Source organism: Columba livia, chromosome 15, assembly GCF_036013475.1.
Source record: "Columba livia isolate bColLiv1 breed racing homer chromosome 15, bColLiv1.pat.W.v2, whole genome shotgun sequence".
Taxonomy (NCBI): domain Eukaryota; kingdom Metazoa; phylum Chordata; class Aves; order Columbiformes; family Columbidae; genus Columba; species Columba livia.
In genome coordinates this window covers 6,906,834-6,924,533 of record NC_088616.1, presented here as the reverse complement: position 1 = coordinate 6,924,533, position 17,700 = coordinate 6,906,834, and the positions used below count along the sequence as shown (strand labels likewise).

Sequence of the window (17,700 nt, the reverse complement as noted above, 5' to 3'; positions counted from 1 at the left end):
TGAAAAGGTCTGGAGCTGAGGAAGTGCCAGGAATTACACACTAGTCAGTTTGTGCTGTACATCTATGTTTGGATTTATGTTGCTCTCCTCCCCGTGACTGCCGTGCACTGTCCCATGCTCACCCCCCTCCAACGAAAACTGTTGGCAGTTTTAAAGTCATGGCAAAGCAGTCCAGGAAGAAGAGAGGAAATGAGATGAGGTTCCAGTAGTGGGGAGGACTGACAAAAAACGTGTTTTGAGTGTAGCCCTGGAGTATGCAAAAGCAGTGAGAGCATTTGTGGGAGAGCAGTTATAGCAGGAAATGTAAATGGAGCAGCCAGAGGAAAAGACGTGTGAGCGGTGAGGGTTTCTGGCCCAGCTGCCCCAGTCTGGAGTGGCCGACGATGACAGAGGCCACAAAGGCTACATTATTAGAGAGAAAAACAAAGGGTGGGGAGAAAAGGGACTTAAGTTTTCCTGAGAAAAAGGAAGAATCATTCATCGGCAATAGAATAAGGAATTTGAAATACAGCTTCGGTGGTGATGTTTGTACCAGCTTCTAGCCAGAGGCAAAGCAGGAAGGCAGTAATTAATTTTTGGAAGTCCTCAAAATTTGCTTCAGATGACTGGTGCTAGCAATGGAGCAAAAACAGAAGTAGATGGGAAGATTTGCCAGAAGTAATAGAGTTTTGAGATTGGGAGTGTATTTGTGGAATTCGGGTGTTTTGCAGAGCATAAGAAAGATGTGATTCACTGGGTGACGTGCAGAAGTCGGCTGTTCTAAAACACATTTTCAAGTCTGTTTTGTTGCCTTTACGCTCTAAGAATAGCTGACCAGAAAGCTATTGAAATACTGTCTGAGGATTTGGCTCATGAAACAAAAAATGTAATGTAATGTAATAAATAAGAAAGTAAATGCACAACAAATATCTGAGCAGTGAAGTACAACTTTTTCAGGATGTACTTTTGCTCAAAAATGTGTGAACTTTAACTGCTGCCACATGTGAGGTGACTGGCTTTCCAAAGAAAAAGAACAAGAATTTTGACCAACTCGTTTCATCTCTCTTTTCAGGGAAAAAGTAATGTGGGTGGTTATTTGGGGTGGTGACACACCAGGGCATTAATGAGTGTGTTACAATATGCAAGAGCCACAGTGGATCAACTGAGCTCCATCCCTCCACCCTTCATCCACTTGGTCACACTGCAAGATGAAATCTGAATTACATGGGTGCACAGTCTCATTTCCTGAATGTGTCTCAAATTTCTGTTTCTAAAAGAGTTCATGTGTGATTTGCATAAACTGCATAGTTTTGAAGTTTGCATATGCACATGTTACAGTATGATGCACATGGCTCAAGGAGCCCTGTCTGTGATAAAGAATGGTTGTAAAAATGGTTGCTGTTTTACAGGTGTTCCAGTGCTTATCAATAGAATTTTTGTTCTTTTTTTTTCCATTCTTGTTTGTATTCCAAGTAGCTTAATTTTGGAGACCTGAATGCATGATGATGCATGTATGGGCAGGGACTGTGGTTTCTTTGCCTCATTGGCTCCCATGCATTTGTGTTGGGTTTTGAAAGAGCAAGTTAACCTCAAAAGGGGTGTACAGTTGGGCCTTTTTAAAAATATGTATATTGTCTCTCTAGAATATGAAGTATAACTTCTTTTCTGATTATGTTTGCTTAACTAATAAGTGGATTTGGCTGTGTGGTCCCATGGCAGCTTTTTTTGGCACACAGAACAACTGCTTGGCTATTTAACACTTGAATAGTTAAACAGAAGGAAGTTTTTTTGTCATGTCTTAAAAGTTTTCTTTTAAATAAAAAAAAAAAAAAAGGTGACTTAAAATTGCTGACCATGGACTGATAAAATTGTCACTGGAGTGCTTAATTGAGGATTATAAAATTCCTGTTCTGCATTCTTTGAAGAATTCCTTGGTAAATAATGGAAGCTAGCACCCGAGATTTCTATATGTTTTCTATATAAAACAGTTTCCCAGCTGTGTTATTTGTTTGAAGAAAGTTGTTCTTCATGTAGACAGTATTTAATAATTAACACAGTTTAGTGCTAATTTTGGTGTCTACTAACACTTGGATGTTTTCAGTACAGTAACTTACATCTTCAAAGCGATAAAGCTGATTTTCAGAACATTTTACCACAATAATCAGCTCTTTCTCGGAGCCTGAATAATTATTTCCATGCCTTAACACTTGGGGGTGGAAAGGTTGCTGTCAGAATGGAAAGGGAAAATAAAGGTTAAATCTTTAAAAATGAATGCTGAGGAAAACCTAAACATTAGGACCTAATCGTTCTGTTGTCAAGACGGAGGAGCACCCTTGTTTCAGTTCTCTGTTAAGGCTTTAATATTATTTTAGTGATGGCTTGTGTTTGTGCTACAAAGTAGAGTACACAGTAGCTACCTGGCAGATGATTCAGTAAATTAAAGCTGGCCAGAAGCTTGATGGCAGTGGCTTCTTGAGAGTGTCCATGCCCCCAAATCTTTGTGGAGTCTCCGGTAAAAATCCCGATGCTTTGTTGAAGGAAAGGGGGTTTTTGTGCCCAATGGGAGTGGGATGGTGTAAACCACCCCATGGCCACCGCTCCTCAGGACATCCCCACGTCCCCATCCCAGCTCCGCTCTCCTCCCACCGCGGCCGTTCTCTGCTTGTCCTCTGGCTCCATGAAGCTTTTGCAGCACATGAAACAATGTGAACAGATGAGGCTGGAAAATTGAGCTTATTCAGTAAGAAGCTCAGGAACTCTTGGGAGCTGTGTCTTTCTGGATTTTGGGAAACTAGCGGAGAACAGAAAACTCTGAAATCTGTGTCTTAGAGAACAAGAAAGAAGTTTCTTGTCCAGCTCATTGCAAAGCATCACATTTGAAAAAGGCCTGTTTTTTGTTTTGCTCATTTTGCGATTGTTAATTTTAGATGAGAGCATAATTACATCTTGCTAATTACAGTGAAAACAAATGGTAAAATTAAGCCAAAGTATAGATTTCTTTTTCTTCCCTGTGGTAGTAGGAATCTCTTAAAATCATAGTTCACTATTATGCTTGAGAAGTATGTGTTAATAAACATAGAGAAAACTGAATTTCAGTAGAAGAAAATTATTTTGGCCGCAGTGCTCTGTACATCGCTGGGAGGAAACAGTAGATGTTCCACTATTACCAGGACTGTGCATTGTATCAATTCACAAAAAGGACTTAGGAAAACAAACCAAAACCAAACCAACACAAACCTTGGATGGTTTATTTGTTGTTGTCATTTTCCCCAGGGTTAATCTAGATGGCTAGAAAGCCACCCTGGATTGAACAGAAATTGTGTTTAACTTGATGTCTGGTGTCTGAGGGCTGTCAGCAGCAGATGCTGATGTTCAGTGTTAGAGCAGGGAAGGTTTGGGGAATTCTCTTCCCCACTGTGCTCAGCCCGAGGGTGTCGCAGGCTGGCCAGGCTGCCCCTATTGGAACCTTCTTCCAGTCATCACTTTGCCTTCAGAACGCAGTGGGAAATGATGCTTTGTAGAAGTTAACTCTGCTTCTGCATCTTGAACAGAGCGCAGCTTGATTATAAGCCTTGCTTTCCTTATCCACCTTAAAAATGTATAGGAGAAGTAAAGAAGTTACAACAGGGAAAATTAAGATCGTAAAAGGTATTAAATGGCTCCTGTAGCGGCAATGACTTAGACTGGAAAATGTCCACCTGGCCCTAGTGTGGTGGGTAACTGGGTAAAGAGGTGCTGGAAGTCTGGAAAGAGCAAGCGGCAGGAGGAGGTGAAAGAGGAGTGGTGTAAAACCTGGAGAACATGGAAGGTAATGTAACAGAACATCAGAGGGCAGGTTGAAAACAAAAGGAGTAATTTTGTATAACATTGTTAAACTGTGGTGATCTTTGTGGGGATGTTGTAGATACTGTTATAATGATGTCTATTTGTTTGCAAAGCGGGGGCAATGCTCACAGGGCATTTTGAGATGCAGAGGCACCATCCACAGATGACGAAAGCCCAGGGTGGTGAGGTGGGGGCCTGGCAGGAACAGAATAGCAGTGTCCCCCTGTTCTTGTGCCCTTCAGCCCCCCACGGCTTCCTCTGGCCGTGGGGAACCTGTGTGCTGTGCCTGTGGGACTCTTGTTCTGTGCTGGTGCCACGGCCTTTGAGCCCTGGGGCCTGGGAACGTGTCGTGGCCTTCACAGCATCTTCTGACAAAATGTTACATTGCTTTCTGAAGTTTCTTGTGCAGCATGAAAAGAGATTTTATTTGTTTCATTTAAACTTGTATGCTGGTAGTGTCATGTAAAGCCCTTTAGTATTTTAAGTAGTAGAAAGTAATTGTTCTCTGGTGGGTCATTTTGTTTGTTTTCCCCCCTTCCTCTGTGCTATTCAGGATATTTGTCTGGTATATCCTGTACCTCCCTTTAGTTGCCTTTCCTCTGAAGTGAATGTATCTACTGTCTGTTCTCTGTCCTCATTCTTAACCTGTCAGTGTATTGTATGAAGAAGTCAAACCAGCACATGTGGCAGGCTTTATTTACAGTTCTCCCTTATAACCAGAATCTTTGTTTCTGTATTGTAATTTAGATTGTTGTAGTATTCAGTGCACTGTGCCATTTAGAACCCATAGTAGTTCTTCTTTATAGAAGCACCACTTCAAGGACAATATAGTCAGATACTGTGGTTGGGAAGTCCCGAGATGTGCAGTTGTGTGTGTGCACCTGATGTGGCACGGCAGAGATCACCACTGCCTGCATACACAAGGACGTTTTTGCATTTTTCTAGATTCACTCTAAGACTTCGAGATCAAGTTTTTAGATTATTTGGCTTGTGCTGCTCTGCTGTAATAGCCACCTTTAAAACACATTTAGTATTTGCATAGGTAGCCTAAAAGGAGTAATTTCTTGTGAGCATATTTAATTTAGTCTACTCTTCAGCAAAGAAGCCTGGATTTAAGTTGTGTTGTCAAATGAGAAGGAAATACCATTAACTCTGCTTGGTTTCCTTTTTACAATTGTATAACAGTTTTTAAAGTTATTCTCCTGAATCCGATTTGGTCGTCTTTCCCTCTTCTCACAAAAGCCCAGTCTCAGAACTGCTGGCTACCTGTAACCACTGTCGGATTCACGTGAACCCGCTTTGTGTGTCTATTCGTTTTTCTGCACAGCAGAAAGTGTAAAAAAGAGGAGGTGAGACCAGCATTAGCAAATCTCCAATGATAAAGGAAGTACTTCTAAAAGCATTGCTGAAAATAACAGGAAGAAATGCTGAAGGTGTTAGATTCTAGGGATGAGGTCTCTGATGTGCACATTGCAGTTTCTCTAGCTTGGAGTAATCTTCCCTGTTTACAGGTAAATTAAGGTATGAGGCTAGAAGTGATTTTTTTTTTTTAATCCTAGTGTCTGTAAAATTAATTGCAGTGCAAAATCCATATTATTATCCATTGTTGTTCTTATCTAGGAAACTATTTTTGCTTTTAAATTCTATCATGGACAGATCAACAGTGTTTCAACAGTTAAAATAATCATGTCAGTATTAGGAAAAAAAAAGATTTAGGATATTCATGATACATTTCCACTCTGCTGCTAGAGAGAGCAAAGCTCAGCATACTTGAAGACTGAGCTCAGGAGTGAGCAGTGCAGTTAGTGTTTACTGTAAGTATGAATCCATTCTCCAACGGAATTTCAGAATCTGCTGTAATGCTGGGTAGTATTTTTACTCTGTAACAAAGTAACTACACAGAATCAATCTATCTTCAGAGCTAGTTTGCAGAAGTGGTGTATGTGATTATACTAATCCATTTTTCAGAAAGAGTAAGGCTACATTTCATATTAACTGTTAAACCTGCAAAAACTTTTTCCTGCTTAAGTATATAGCAAGCATTCAGTCGTAGTATTTACTTCAATAGATGTACTCCAGAACTTTCTGAAACGGTGGACTGTACTCATCCAGAATGATACAGAAGTGCGTAGCTGACTGACTACCAAAAATCATGCTGGTCCCGGTGGTGAGGGTATATGCTTTTCTATAATTTCACAAGAGAGGAGGGAGATGCTACTGGGACCGTAATCACCAATCCCATAATGTGCTCATACTGTTATCCAAATAAACTCATTTTAATTGCTATTTAATTGTCTTTTTTAAAACACCGAGACAGTGATTGCGGCACTGTAGTGTGATGTATAAACAGAAACGCTCTGTGATGCTTGGACTGCCCTGGATCCACCTGTCTTTTTCTTCCCTGTGCCAGAAGTTCATTTTTGAGTAGTTTTTCAGCCTTTCTAGTGATGATTGCCGAAGAGCTTAGCAGTTGTTGTTGCAAGAGATAAGTCCATTACTCAGTAAAGCAGTAAAACTTAAAGAGGGGTGTGATACTGGAAAAACACATTGTTTAGGGTGTGTTCGGTAGGCTGGGACCGAGTGCCCTGTCTTCAGCAGAGATGTAATCACGCTGCCATCCCTGGAATGTGCAGAGACAAGACGTGACGGGTCGGGGTAGTTGCTTCTGTAGCCTTGCTGCTCTAGATACGCGAGGAGAAGGTACTGCGAGTCTGGTGGCTCTTGCCATAATAGGTCACGACACTTCTGATGTTTCAGCCTTTCCTTATCATGGAAGACAATAATTTGTCTTGTCAACTGTTCTAGTTACTGGTTTTGGAGTATTACCTGGGGGCCAGAAGCAGGCTTCCTTCCTTTCTTCCTGATGGTTTTTTAGACATGTAACCTAAGCTTAGCAAAGCCCATCAGACTAAGAAAAGAAACTAGGAAAGATTTTTTTTTTCAGCAGACCTTGTCTTGCTGTGACACAGCACTGTAGGTTGGGTAGAGCCAGGTCAGTGAAACAGGCAGGTCGGTGGCTTTCTGATGAATAATATCACCATACTGAAGAAAAAAGCCACACTGGTGCTGTTTCTGCACAGCAGAAAGTGTAAAAAAGAGGAGGTAAGACCTGGAGCTCACCAAGTGTATGAAAAAAACGCTTAAAATGAGAAGGCTGTCTATGCAAATTCCTTCAAGAGTATAAAGTTGTAAGTATGTTGGATAATGATAGGTGTGTTGTTAGTGTCCAAACTGAACTCTGGTTCATGCAGTCTTTCATTTAACACTGAATTATTCATGAAGCCATGGGTTAAACTGCTGAAAGTAGGCAGTAATTTGGTCAGTTTGTTTTAGTAGATTTTTGGGGATGACTTCTTAAATGGCAGCTTTTGGTCCACTGAGTAATTGCATTGATAATACCTTAAATGCTTTCTACGTGTCTCTAAGAAGTTAATCATGTTTTTAAGACTCAAATTTTTTTGTTGTAAAGTGCCATCAGAGTGTTTTTCTTTTCAAAGACAAGGAGATAAGTGAGTTGCTGCAGCAAATTGCCTATTTTATACAGCAGGTTCTGTGGAGGCTGTTTGTTCACACCTCTTTCTATCCACTGAGTTACATTGTATCTCCCTTCTATTTTCAAATAAAGGTAACTTTCTCAGTAGATGAAATTTCAGATACTATTTACCTTAGACTGGTATCTTTTGTGCATGTTGTTCAGTGTTCCGGAGCTGCTTAGAGTAATAACTTATTGGTTTTATCTAAGAATGGAGTAGCCATGTAACCTATTAATATGTGGGGGGTTTGATTCATTAGGTACGTTAGCGCAATTTAAAACCAGCCTTGCCATCCTATGTTTTGTCAAAATGTTTTCTTTGGGCAGGCAGACATAATGATAGCAATAAAAGGCAACAGATTGATAAGTATAATAAGCAGTGGCTGCAGCGTTACTGTCTGTCTGGTCATTGCTAAATATTTTGTAGACACGGCAGAGCTGCGTCCAGGAAGTGATCCCAGCCCAGTAATGTTTTCTTCTTCGTTTATTGTCTTGCGTAGCGTCATCTCCTTCTGCAGGGGATTTGCAATTCACAGTCAATAATGTAATAATTATTTGTTTCTGATGACAATTAGAGGGCAAGAGACTCCCGTATCATACTGTTTCTATTTTTTTTAAGTTCTAACCTTGGCTACTTGCTCTTTAATAAACTAGGAAAGTAAAAAGGACATTTATTTATTTCTAAATTTGCTATGGCAAATTGAAGACCTTTAAACCTTGTCTCTCTCACTTCCTCTGCTCATAACACCTTTCTCCCTTAACCTGTAAACTTGCCTCCTGATAGTCTCTAGAAGCCTTTTCCCTGTCAGACTTAGTCATGGGCCTTCCTAGCTTTCCTTTTCAGAGGTTTACATCGCTAGATATATCTTTTGACACTGAACCAAGTAACAAAGAAGTAATGAACCAAAGGAAGAAAAATAACAAATAAAACAAAGGCAAATTACCCACCATTTTGCTAATGTGAGAATTAACTTTTAGCTGCAAATGCAAATTACGTGATTTTACCAGTCATGGAAACATGTGGCAGCAGTTACCTGCACCTTGACATCAGTCTGTGGGATCTTAGGGATTTATGTACTTCCCCCCTTCCCATTCTACTGGCCAAATTCATCTCTGTCTCTATTTCATCTGTTGAAAATGGTTCAGGTGGATTGCTTCATTTTTTGATGCCTTTTGAAAGGTAGGCACACTACAGAAATTAGTTGATATCTCTTCAGATTTTCGTTACAGTAACCTAGGACCGTCTTGAAAAGTGAAACTGGGTGGAACACTTTGCACTTAATTCTTTTTCTCCCTTTGTGCAGTAAATGGTGTTTGTATTCTAACCCCAAGTAGGGATTAGGGGCCAAATAGTTTCTCTTACTTTTGAAGGGCTGAGTTCTTCCAGAGCAAGTAAGGGGAAGTTTTTGCTTTGAACAGTTCTAGTTGTTTAAAGATTGATTATTATAAGTGAATTTCATTCAGATCATAGAGTTGGAAACTTGTTCAGATGATTTTGGTGTGTGGGTGCATTCTTTTCATTGGTGAAATTTTAATTTTTTTTTTTATCCTCTTAAAACGTTGCCCCCTGGGAATAACGCCTCTTAATCTGGTTTTCGTAGCAGTGGTTCCCAGGCTTTTGGAGAAGCAAGTTGCTGGATCCCACAGGATTTCTTGCGAACTGTTAGTGTAGCCCCATAAAAAACAGTTTCACCAGTTGATGTGCTAGCTGCAGGCTGCTTACAGGTGTGGATTGGGGAGTCTGCTACAGAGAGCTGTGAAGTAGCATGTTCACTTTTTTTTTATGGTTAAAGGCGATTATTTCTTCTTCATCTTCTTCATATTGTTCTAAGTTTCCTGTTTGCTTTGAAGAAGTAATATCCTTGCTTTAAGGTTTTATGTGAGTCTCATCAGTGTCCTCTTGGCACCACCACTGCTTGGTAACTGCTTCAGAAGGCACTGCATTAACTGCTTGCTTTAGGAAGCTTTCAGTTATGTATTTTGATATGCTGTCCAGTAGTTACAATAGCAAAGGTCAATTTGGTGGTAAAAGAAATGATATTTAGTATAGCACTTGAAATCATAGAATGTTTCTTCACTAATTTCTAGCTGATTATTTTTTATTTAAACCTGTGTGGTACGTGACTCAGGCATTCTGAATTATACACTGAAGAAGCAAGCGTTTACGGAAGTTTATTTGAAATACTGCCTGATACATTTTACAATATTTATTTGGAAAACTCTTGTAAAGACGTCATAGCGTGTTGTGCAGTGAAGAGGAGCTGGGCGGCGGGCACTGGAGGAGCAGCGGGGCTGCCTGGGGGTCCCGCCGGGTTCCCCCGCTCCCAGCCGATCCCATCACTTCTGACATGGACGTGCAAAGCTGGACTGTGTGTCCTTTGATGCTGATGTAATTTACCTGCCACAAGACTGACTTTGTTCGTTTTTTGGTGAGATCTACATAGCCTGACGTCATTCTTATCTCCTATCACTTCATTTTTTTTGCATAAGTCCCTTTGTCAGTGTTTACTGCAGCTTTATGCCCCACACCAATTTGTCATATCTATACATACAGTTCTATTTATAGTTTAAAAACAAAAAAAGTATTAAAACACCTTTTAAAAACTTTATGAGGGCTTTGATTCTGGACTGTCCATTTAGTCCAGCAGCAGGGGAGAAAGCCTTGTGTTTTCAGCTTTCCCCAGTGCCAAAAGCAGAGCCCTGGGTATGAAGTTTTGGGTGTCAAAGCTGCTGATCTGCTGCTGGTAGTGGGTGGGTCAGACCTCTCTGCAGCCTCTCTGCAGGGGAGGTTTAGATTGGGTATTAGGAAAAAATTCTTCACGGAAGAGGTTGTCAGGCATTGGAACAGGCTGCCCAGGGCAGTGGTGGAGTCACCATCCCTGTAGGGGTTTAAAAGGCGTTTAGACAAGGTTCTTAGGGACACGGTTTAGTGCTAGGGCTAGGTTAGGTTATAATTGGACTCAATGATCCTGAGGGTCTCTTCCAACTGAAATGATTCTACGATTCTCTTTCCCTGCTACTGGTGCAGCTCCCTCATGTCTGGGACAGCCATGGACATTCTGCATGGCGCTCTGTGCAAACTGCCTGTAATTACATGTAAAAATACTTGGTACTGGTGATTTCTGTTGTGAGGCAGTTGTGTGTGACAAGTTGTAAGCAAGTTTTTAGTATCGCTATTACTCCTTCATTGTGGTCTGTGTAACCTCAAAAGGAAACAGAAATGTTTCATAACCTGCTAGGGAGGCTGCTTCAGTTTCTCCTCTGTGGCTGCCAGATCCAAAAGCTGATGGCAAACACTATAAATAATCTTTCAAAATTTGAATATTTGGTGTGTTATGAGTCATGACTGAAACCTATGAAATTAGTAGCTTGCTGTCATCATTGTTAAATTAGTAGCAGAATTGTGCTGTAATTTAATTGCTGTGATAGTGGAGTCATTCTGTAGCCTTTGTCTACATGTGACTGCAAGCACGTGTTCACTGCTGAGCAACGTGTCCTGCACCTTGGAGAGATGAAATTCTGCAGCACTCCTGTCTTGTAGCAGCACTTGCGTTGTGCCAAAAGCCACATGATCTTGACAAATTTTTTTCTGCTTTCTCATTAAGTAGAAAAAAACTATAGCAAACTTTGAGATTTCTTCCCTGTAGATTTTGAATTATTATGAGCAGTAGAAGAGTAAAGTAATATCTTTCAGTGACATTGGGTTCATCTTATTAAACCAGCTGAATCCATCTGAACAGCTTTTTTTTTGAGTACAGTCTTCTTTAATCATTGGTGCTATTTTGGTTCTGATTATTTAACAGTGTGAGTATTTGAGTATGATAATGTTGAGGTCATAGTCCATAACAAGGGGATTTTATTTTTCTAATACTTTCTGTAAGGTCTGGCAGCCCTTGGCAAGATTGTAGTTTGGGGGAATTTAGTATGTGTGTGGTTTTTTGTTTTCCCCTTAGCATCAATTGCAGTAACTATCTTGCTTTCAGGCTTTTGTTTCAACACTTTGGTGACAGACTTAGTTAATGAGTGATGAGAATATATGCTGCAGTAGTTTGCTGTGTAAGGTGACACACTTCTTACTAACTTTCCAAACTGTATAGTCATGCTCCAGTTTCTTTCCAGTTTGCATACATCGATTTTTAGACTTTATTTCATTTCAGCATTCGTGATATTTCAGTACTCGCCAATATCTGAAATGCCTCTTCTTGGGAGGTGTATTAGCCTGCAAACTGCAGAGAACCCCTTTAAACACTTCAAGCTGTTTTGTTTGTAATGCAGGGGCTTGGGTAGATAGAAAACTATATGTGAACTTAAATATATCAGTAGAAATGGTCATCACTATTCTTCATCTTGCCTTGCATTTCTTTTTGTAATTAAAGAATAGCTACAAAGTTGTATGTGTTGCGTTTTGGAGAGGCAGAAAACAACCTAAGTGCTCTTCACCAAACAGTCTGGCAGTGTCTACAATTTTGGTATTGAAAGCTGTATTTATTTAATATTTTTGCAGTACTTTATTTCAAGAATTTAAAAGATTCCTTATTCCTCAGATGTATTTTGACGATTAAAGATATTCCTGATTCATCATGCTTTGTTGTAATTCTTCATTCATGTGGTTTATGTTAACTTTTGGTTGATAAATAGACTGCATCTTTATTCCATTCCAGGGATATGATTAAAACTGGGTATTCTGGTCTAGGAACTGACAGATGACATGAGTGTGGTGTTGTTGACACACTGTGGTTTACGCTGCAATAAAGACAACAATGTATTAAGTAGTATGTTTGGTAGGAAGGTTTTCCTGCCCACTGTGGATAGTTTTTGTGTTTTTTTTTTGTTGTTTTTTTTTTGTTTTTTTTTTTTTCTTCCCTTAATCCTGTATTATAGAATTTGAATAAATCTTTGGCATTGTTTTGCTTGAGGTGAAGGAAAACATATTTCTTAATTAAATTTTGGTATGATTTGATGATTCTTTTCCTATGAGCTCTTAAAGACAACAGAGGAAAACAGAGATTACTGGTTTTCAGTGCTATGGTTGAAAATAAATGTGCCCATACTTCTTGCTAGTAAATCTGTTGAACAAGAACCATGTTTTGCTTGTGCAAAGTATTTACTATAATAGTTTGATTTTGTTAGAAGTTAAAAATTCCCTGTATTCACAGAAGCCAGAAACATGAACTGGTGGTATCTGGGTTCCCCATCTGAAAGCTGTGTTACAAAATGTGTGTCAGTATATGTCAGAAAAAGTGGCAGTGGCATACATCATGGTTCAGTTTATCTTATCACTAAATATTATCTCTCAGAAGCTGCCCCTGTTTATCTTTTAAGTTGATTGCTTTTGCTATTATCTCTTCTGCATTTTCCCCCTCCTCTCTGCTACCCATTCGTATGAGGAATGTAGAGCAGGATCTCATAGAAAGCGGTGTTTTCTTAATTAAGGGCAAGTCTTTCCCTATAAAATATGTTATCAACATTTAAATGATATGTTAAAATATTTTAGATGAGCTTTTAGTGAAGAACTGACAATTCCTTGTGTGTTTGCTTCAGTTTGTTTCTAGATACCAAGTTGTCTTGATGATAACTAAAAATAAAAAGAAGAAAAAAATCCTAGTATGAGTTGAGTGTTAACAATCGATGCATTGCTGTAGGCATGCCGTGTGCTTGCAAATAAAAGTGACCCAGAGGACGACTTCTGTGTTAGACTGTCACTGTGCTGCTAAAAGATTAAAAACAAGGGAAAAAAATCAAGCCAAGCTGTGGAAAGAAGCTTAGTGATCTTTCCTTCGTATTCTTTGTCACTTTTCCTGTTCTTGTGTTGCAGCAGTTTAAACCTGTTCCCCCCCCCCCCCCCCCCCCCAAATTTGTTGTAATTAAGTTCTGTTTATTTTAACTCGCTGTTGTGCAGCATTGCCAGTGCTGGGGGCTGCCCATGGAGCTAAGCTTCTGCAAACCTTTTTCTAATAAAATCAAAACTTCAAATCATATTGATTTTTGCTGTTGTACTATTTATGAGAACGGTGCACACTGTGGTGTGGGTGCTGCATACTGGATGTTTCAGCGTACATGTGGCCTTGGTGAGATCTGCTTGTCCTAGTAAGCTTCCAAAAGCCGTGTTGGAGCGTGAAGTTTGTGATCTTTCATCTCTAATCAGAATTAAGTCTCTAACTTGATCTGTTCGTGTTCAGGGTGGAGGTTGCAACTTGTGTGGATTTACTAGGAGAGTAATTAGTCGGAACAGAAATGCTGGTTGTGGAAGTATCTCGGGTGCTGTGAATTGGGGTTTGGGCTGCAGAAAGAAGCACGTTGTGCACACCTCAGTGTGGCTGCGGGGCCGGACTGTGAAGCAGCTGCTTCAGCTTTTAGGTGTCTCCCGCCGCTGTGGCCGTAGTGCCCTGACTGCCGCGGCGATCCCGCAGCCGTTGCCATGGCACGTTCGCTCCGTGTCACCGCTGCGAGTGCCGGGGTCGCTCCCTTTGGTCCGGGCGCCGCGGGGGACGCGGCGCGGCCGGCGCTGTCCAGGGTGCTGATGGGCCGGGTTCCTCCGGAGCGGCTCCCGGCCCGCCCACCAGACACCAACCTGCGTGCAGCTTCGGCTATAAAACTGCTCTTACAGAAATCAGTGACTCTGATACTTCGGGGTGTACTGGATTATACAAGGTAATAGCAAGACTGGTGTATCAAAGAGAAAAGTATCAGACACTTTAAAGAGTGTATTTTAAGCAGTGATTGTCCTTGAGATGGCTGCATGGGGTTATAGGTTTTACAGTTTGATAAAAAACCAGTTTATTCAAGAATCTATCCACTTCCCTGTAATCACACAGAAATCACCCATTGGCTTTCGGTGCACAGGCAATGCAAGGAGGTGTCATTTGGTTGTTGGATAAATCAGGAAGATGCAATGCATGTTTAAAATAGTGGGGGTTAGTTTGTGGAGTTGTTTCATATCTCTCTTTTTAGTTGTGTTTACATATGTTTTAAACAGTTACTGTAGCAAAACTTCATAGCAGTGGTGGCTAGAAACTGGAAAATGTTGCCTCTAAAATGTTCCTATCATGGTAAGGGTTTTCCTTTCAAATTTTTCCCAAGTAAGATTTAAACCATACCATTACATTTGGTTAAATGTTCAGTTAAAAAAAAAAAACAAAACAAACCAAAACACATACACAAAACCAGTAACACTGAAGAGGTCTTAAAGTAAATAGTTAATTTTAAAAGTCTGCTATTAGAAACTTTTATCTGTATAAAAATGTGGAAAACCAGAAAAGCATTAAAAAGTTGTCTTTTATTTAATGAGACTTGATTATCAGGTGCTGACTGCAGGGCCATTTGGAAACTTAAGAATCAATTTATGTTCGTCGTATTTGTATTCTGCATTAATGTGAACTTTTTTCTTCATCCACAAGCATTTGTCTATTTGGGGAATTTTACAGTTAGAGACATACCAGTACAATTGTTATGCTGTAATTTAAGTAGATACTGTTTTGCACAGGTGTGCCATTTGTGCCTCTCAAAAGCACTACCTGAGACAGAAAAGTTAATATAGCAAATTAATTTTCATTTCTTTTCTATGTTAGCTGGAGATACAGATGATCCTCCAAGAATTACTCAAAATCCTGTCATTAATGGAAACGTAGCAATGGCTGACGGGCATAACAACACTGAAGAAGACATGGAAGATGGTAAGTAAATATTTGATAAAATCATGCGGTTTGTTGGCTTCTTTATAGTTTTTTTGAGTACAGAATGGTCCATGTCTCACCGCTGAACTGTAGCTCATTAGAAAAAAAATGAAACCCTCTGTAGTTCTGACTGCTGGTTTTCTGTATAGGCCTCCTTTTAACTTCACTATACAATAGGGTGAGGCATCTGAGGGGCTCAGGATTTTTTCTCTCACGCTTTCTAGGTACTCATTTAAAAATTGCTGAAAGTGATAGTGTCCATTGTTATATTTTGTGGTACATCCCATTAAACGTACTGCAGCTGGTGCTTTGCTGAATAGTAATTTTGTCAGTTAAATAATTCCTTTAGAACTATTAAAATCCTTATCTGTCCTCCTCTGTTGTCAGGTGGCAGCTGTGATCAGTTTTTTGTCTTTGTGTGGTAAGTTAGTGGTAACTACTCTGTTGAAGAACATTCCTGCCCCAACTCAGATGCCTTTTTACTTGCAAATGCAAAGGAAGAAGCATGTACTGATGTCCTGTTAATAAAAGGGGACATGTTTCTGAAATCTTTTATTGCTCTATTAAATGAAAATAAGGGTGTATGGATTTTTCTGTTACAGAAGATCAAATGATTTTTATGTAGATGTGTCTGGGTATCTTTAAAGAAGGACAGTTTGTAATTCATTTAAGCCTGTTACGTTTAGTGAGGAAAATGTATGAAGATCTTAGGAGAGGCTATGGGAGGGACTGCTCTTTTTGTGAAGAACTAAATAAAATAGTTGGGATACAGGAGACAAAATATGAGTGGGATTTGTTCCCCTCTAATTCCTTATTTCATGCTGTCTTGTGAGAAAACATTCAGGGCTAGGCTTAAACATTATTTAGATTTGTGCAAAATTTTCAGTAATTTTTTTGTTTGAGAGTAGTCAGAGTTTGCTTACTTTCATGTATTAAAGGAACATATAATAGAATACTGGTAGAAAATAGCAGTGTTCCCAGAGGAGAATATGTTTAAAATCCAGGACAAAGGCATCTCATGGTTGAATTGCCTCTTTATCATTGGTAAAGGTGAAGTTTCCTGTGGTCAGATTCCTGCAATAAAGTAAAAATTATGTCTGCTTAGCCTATGAATTTTTTTTGTTTGATTGCCTGATCTCATTCAGAGGGCTTTGATTTCTTGCTCACAGTAACTAGCTGAGACTGAAATAGGGAATTCTGTTTTTATCAAAATGAAGTTACTTGTTAGAAAAGATGTTAAATGTCTTTGTTGGGCTATGGTGTTTGGAGGCTGGCAAGAGGAGATCATGTGGGTCGACACCAGCTGGCAAGGACAGCTCTGTTGAACTTCTTTTCTCAGTAATGACATTTATAAGTAGAAAGCCTGATCGTGCTTGCTATCAATATAGCCAGTAGGTAACACATTGGTCAGTTAATACAAAAATTGGTCCAGAAGTTGGTCTATATGTACTTGAACAAATTAAGCAAGAGGGACTTAAGCTGCAGAAGCAGTTAATGAAAGCCAGGCCATATTGAGGATGGCAGGTAATCAGATATGCATCCCTTCAGTCAGAACAACATGGTCTTTTTTAATCTGAAAGTGCTGTAAACCAGTTTCTGTCATTTACCAAATATTCAACTGGTCTCAGAACTGGATATAAAGGTGTTGTGGTAGGGAGAAGTAGTATCTGAAGGTATTCAGCAAAAGGCTTGCAAAAGCTTCTGTGTTTATGTCTGTAAGTCTTTCAGTATGGTGAGGAGCTTTGTTCCACTCTGTGGGACATATTTCAGGGTTAAAATGTGATTATTAAGCAATATTCAAATAGCTCCTGGTTATTGTATTTGAATAAGGAGTGTCTTGGTGTTGTTACAGCTCTTTATTGACACAGATAGAAAATAGTGTTATTGCAAAATGTTATAATTGCAAAAACATTCTTGAAGACTTGCATCATGTAAGTGGATGATGCCTCTTCCAAGTCCTGTAAATCAGATCAGATGCTTGCTGTTGTATTATTTACACATCAGGGCAGTTGCTCTCCTGCTGTTTGTTCTCTTGTCATCCTGGTTTACAGCACAGTGTACACGGATAATGGACACCTCGGAGATTCACAAGATAGGAAAAAGTGGAGGAAGACAGTGGCCTCTTTGATAAATGTGCTCTGTTTTCTCATTGCTTTTATTCGTAGCAAATGGGATCAATCTGAGCTGATAAAGAATGTATGAAGAGAATTTAAATACCTCTTCAATGAAAATCTTAATGAGTTTAATGGTTTCTGCAAAAGAGGTGAAGAATAGGAGAAAAGGCTGATGCTTCCAGCTGGATCACAGAAGCCAGCTTTCTGTTGGATTTCTGAATTCAAGAGACTTGTGATTTTGTTCTTCCTGCTTACCACAAAAGGAAATAACTGATAAGGTGGGAAAAAAGTGCAGCTCTCGTGCCCTTTGCTGGGCAGTTAACCCCAGGCCTTGTGAGGAACACGCAATGAGGAGCAGGGGACCCCACCAACAGGACTTTGGGACAAGGCTGAGTTCTCCCAGGCAGTTTGGCTGGAACCTCTTGTTGCTATGGATCATGTCTTAGCAATTAAAATGAAGCAGCTGAAGGAGTGTGCTATGCTGTGTACAGAGAATGACTCAATGAAGCAAGCTTGGTGAGCTGGAATAGCAGCTTCTGCAAATAAAATAAAAAATAAAACAAAGGTTCCGATCAAA

At 39.8% G+C, this 17,700-nt stretch overlaps 1 protein-coding gene across 1 annotated transcript in view; it reads left to right on the top strand.

Moving 5' to 3' along the window:
* The window catches only part of USP7 (ubiquitin specific peptidase 7), a 69,149-nt gene that overhangs the window by 15,983 nt on the left and 35,466 nt on the right, over nt 1-17,700 (top strand). Inside the window, exon 2 of the mRNA XM_065030789.1 lies at nt 14,905-15,009. Coding sequence (XP_064886861.1) covers nt 14,905-15,009 — 105 coding nt within the window. The remainder of the gene's footprint in view (nt 1-14,904; nt 15,010-17,700) is intronic.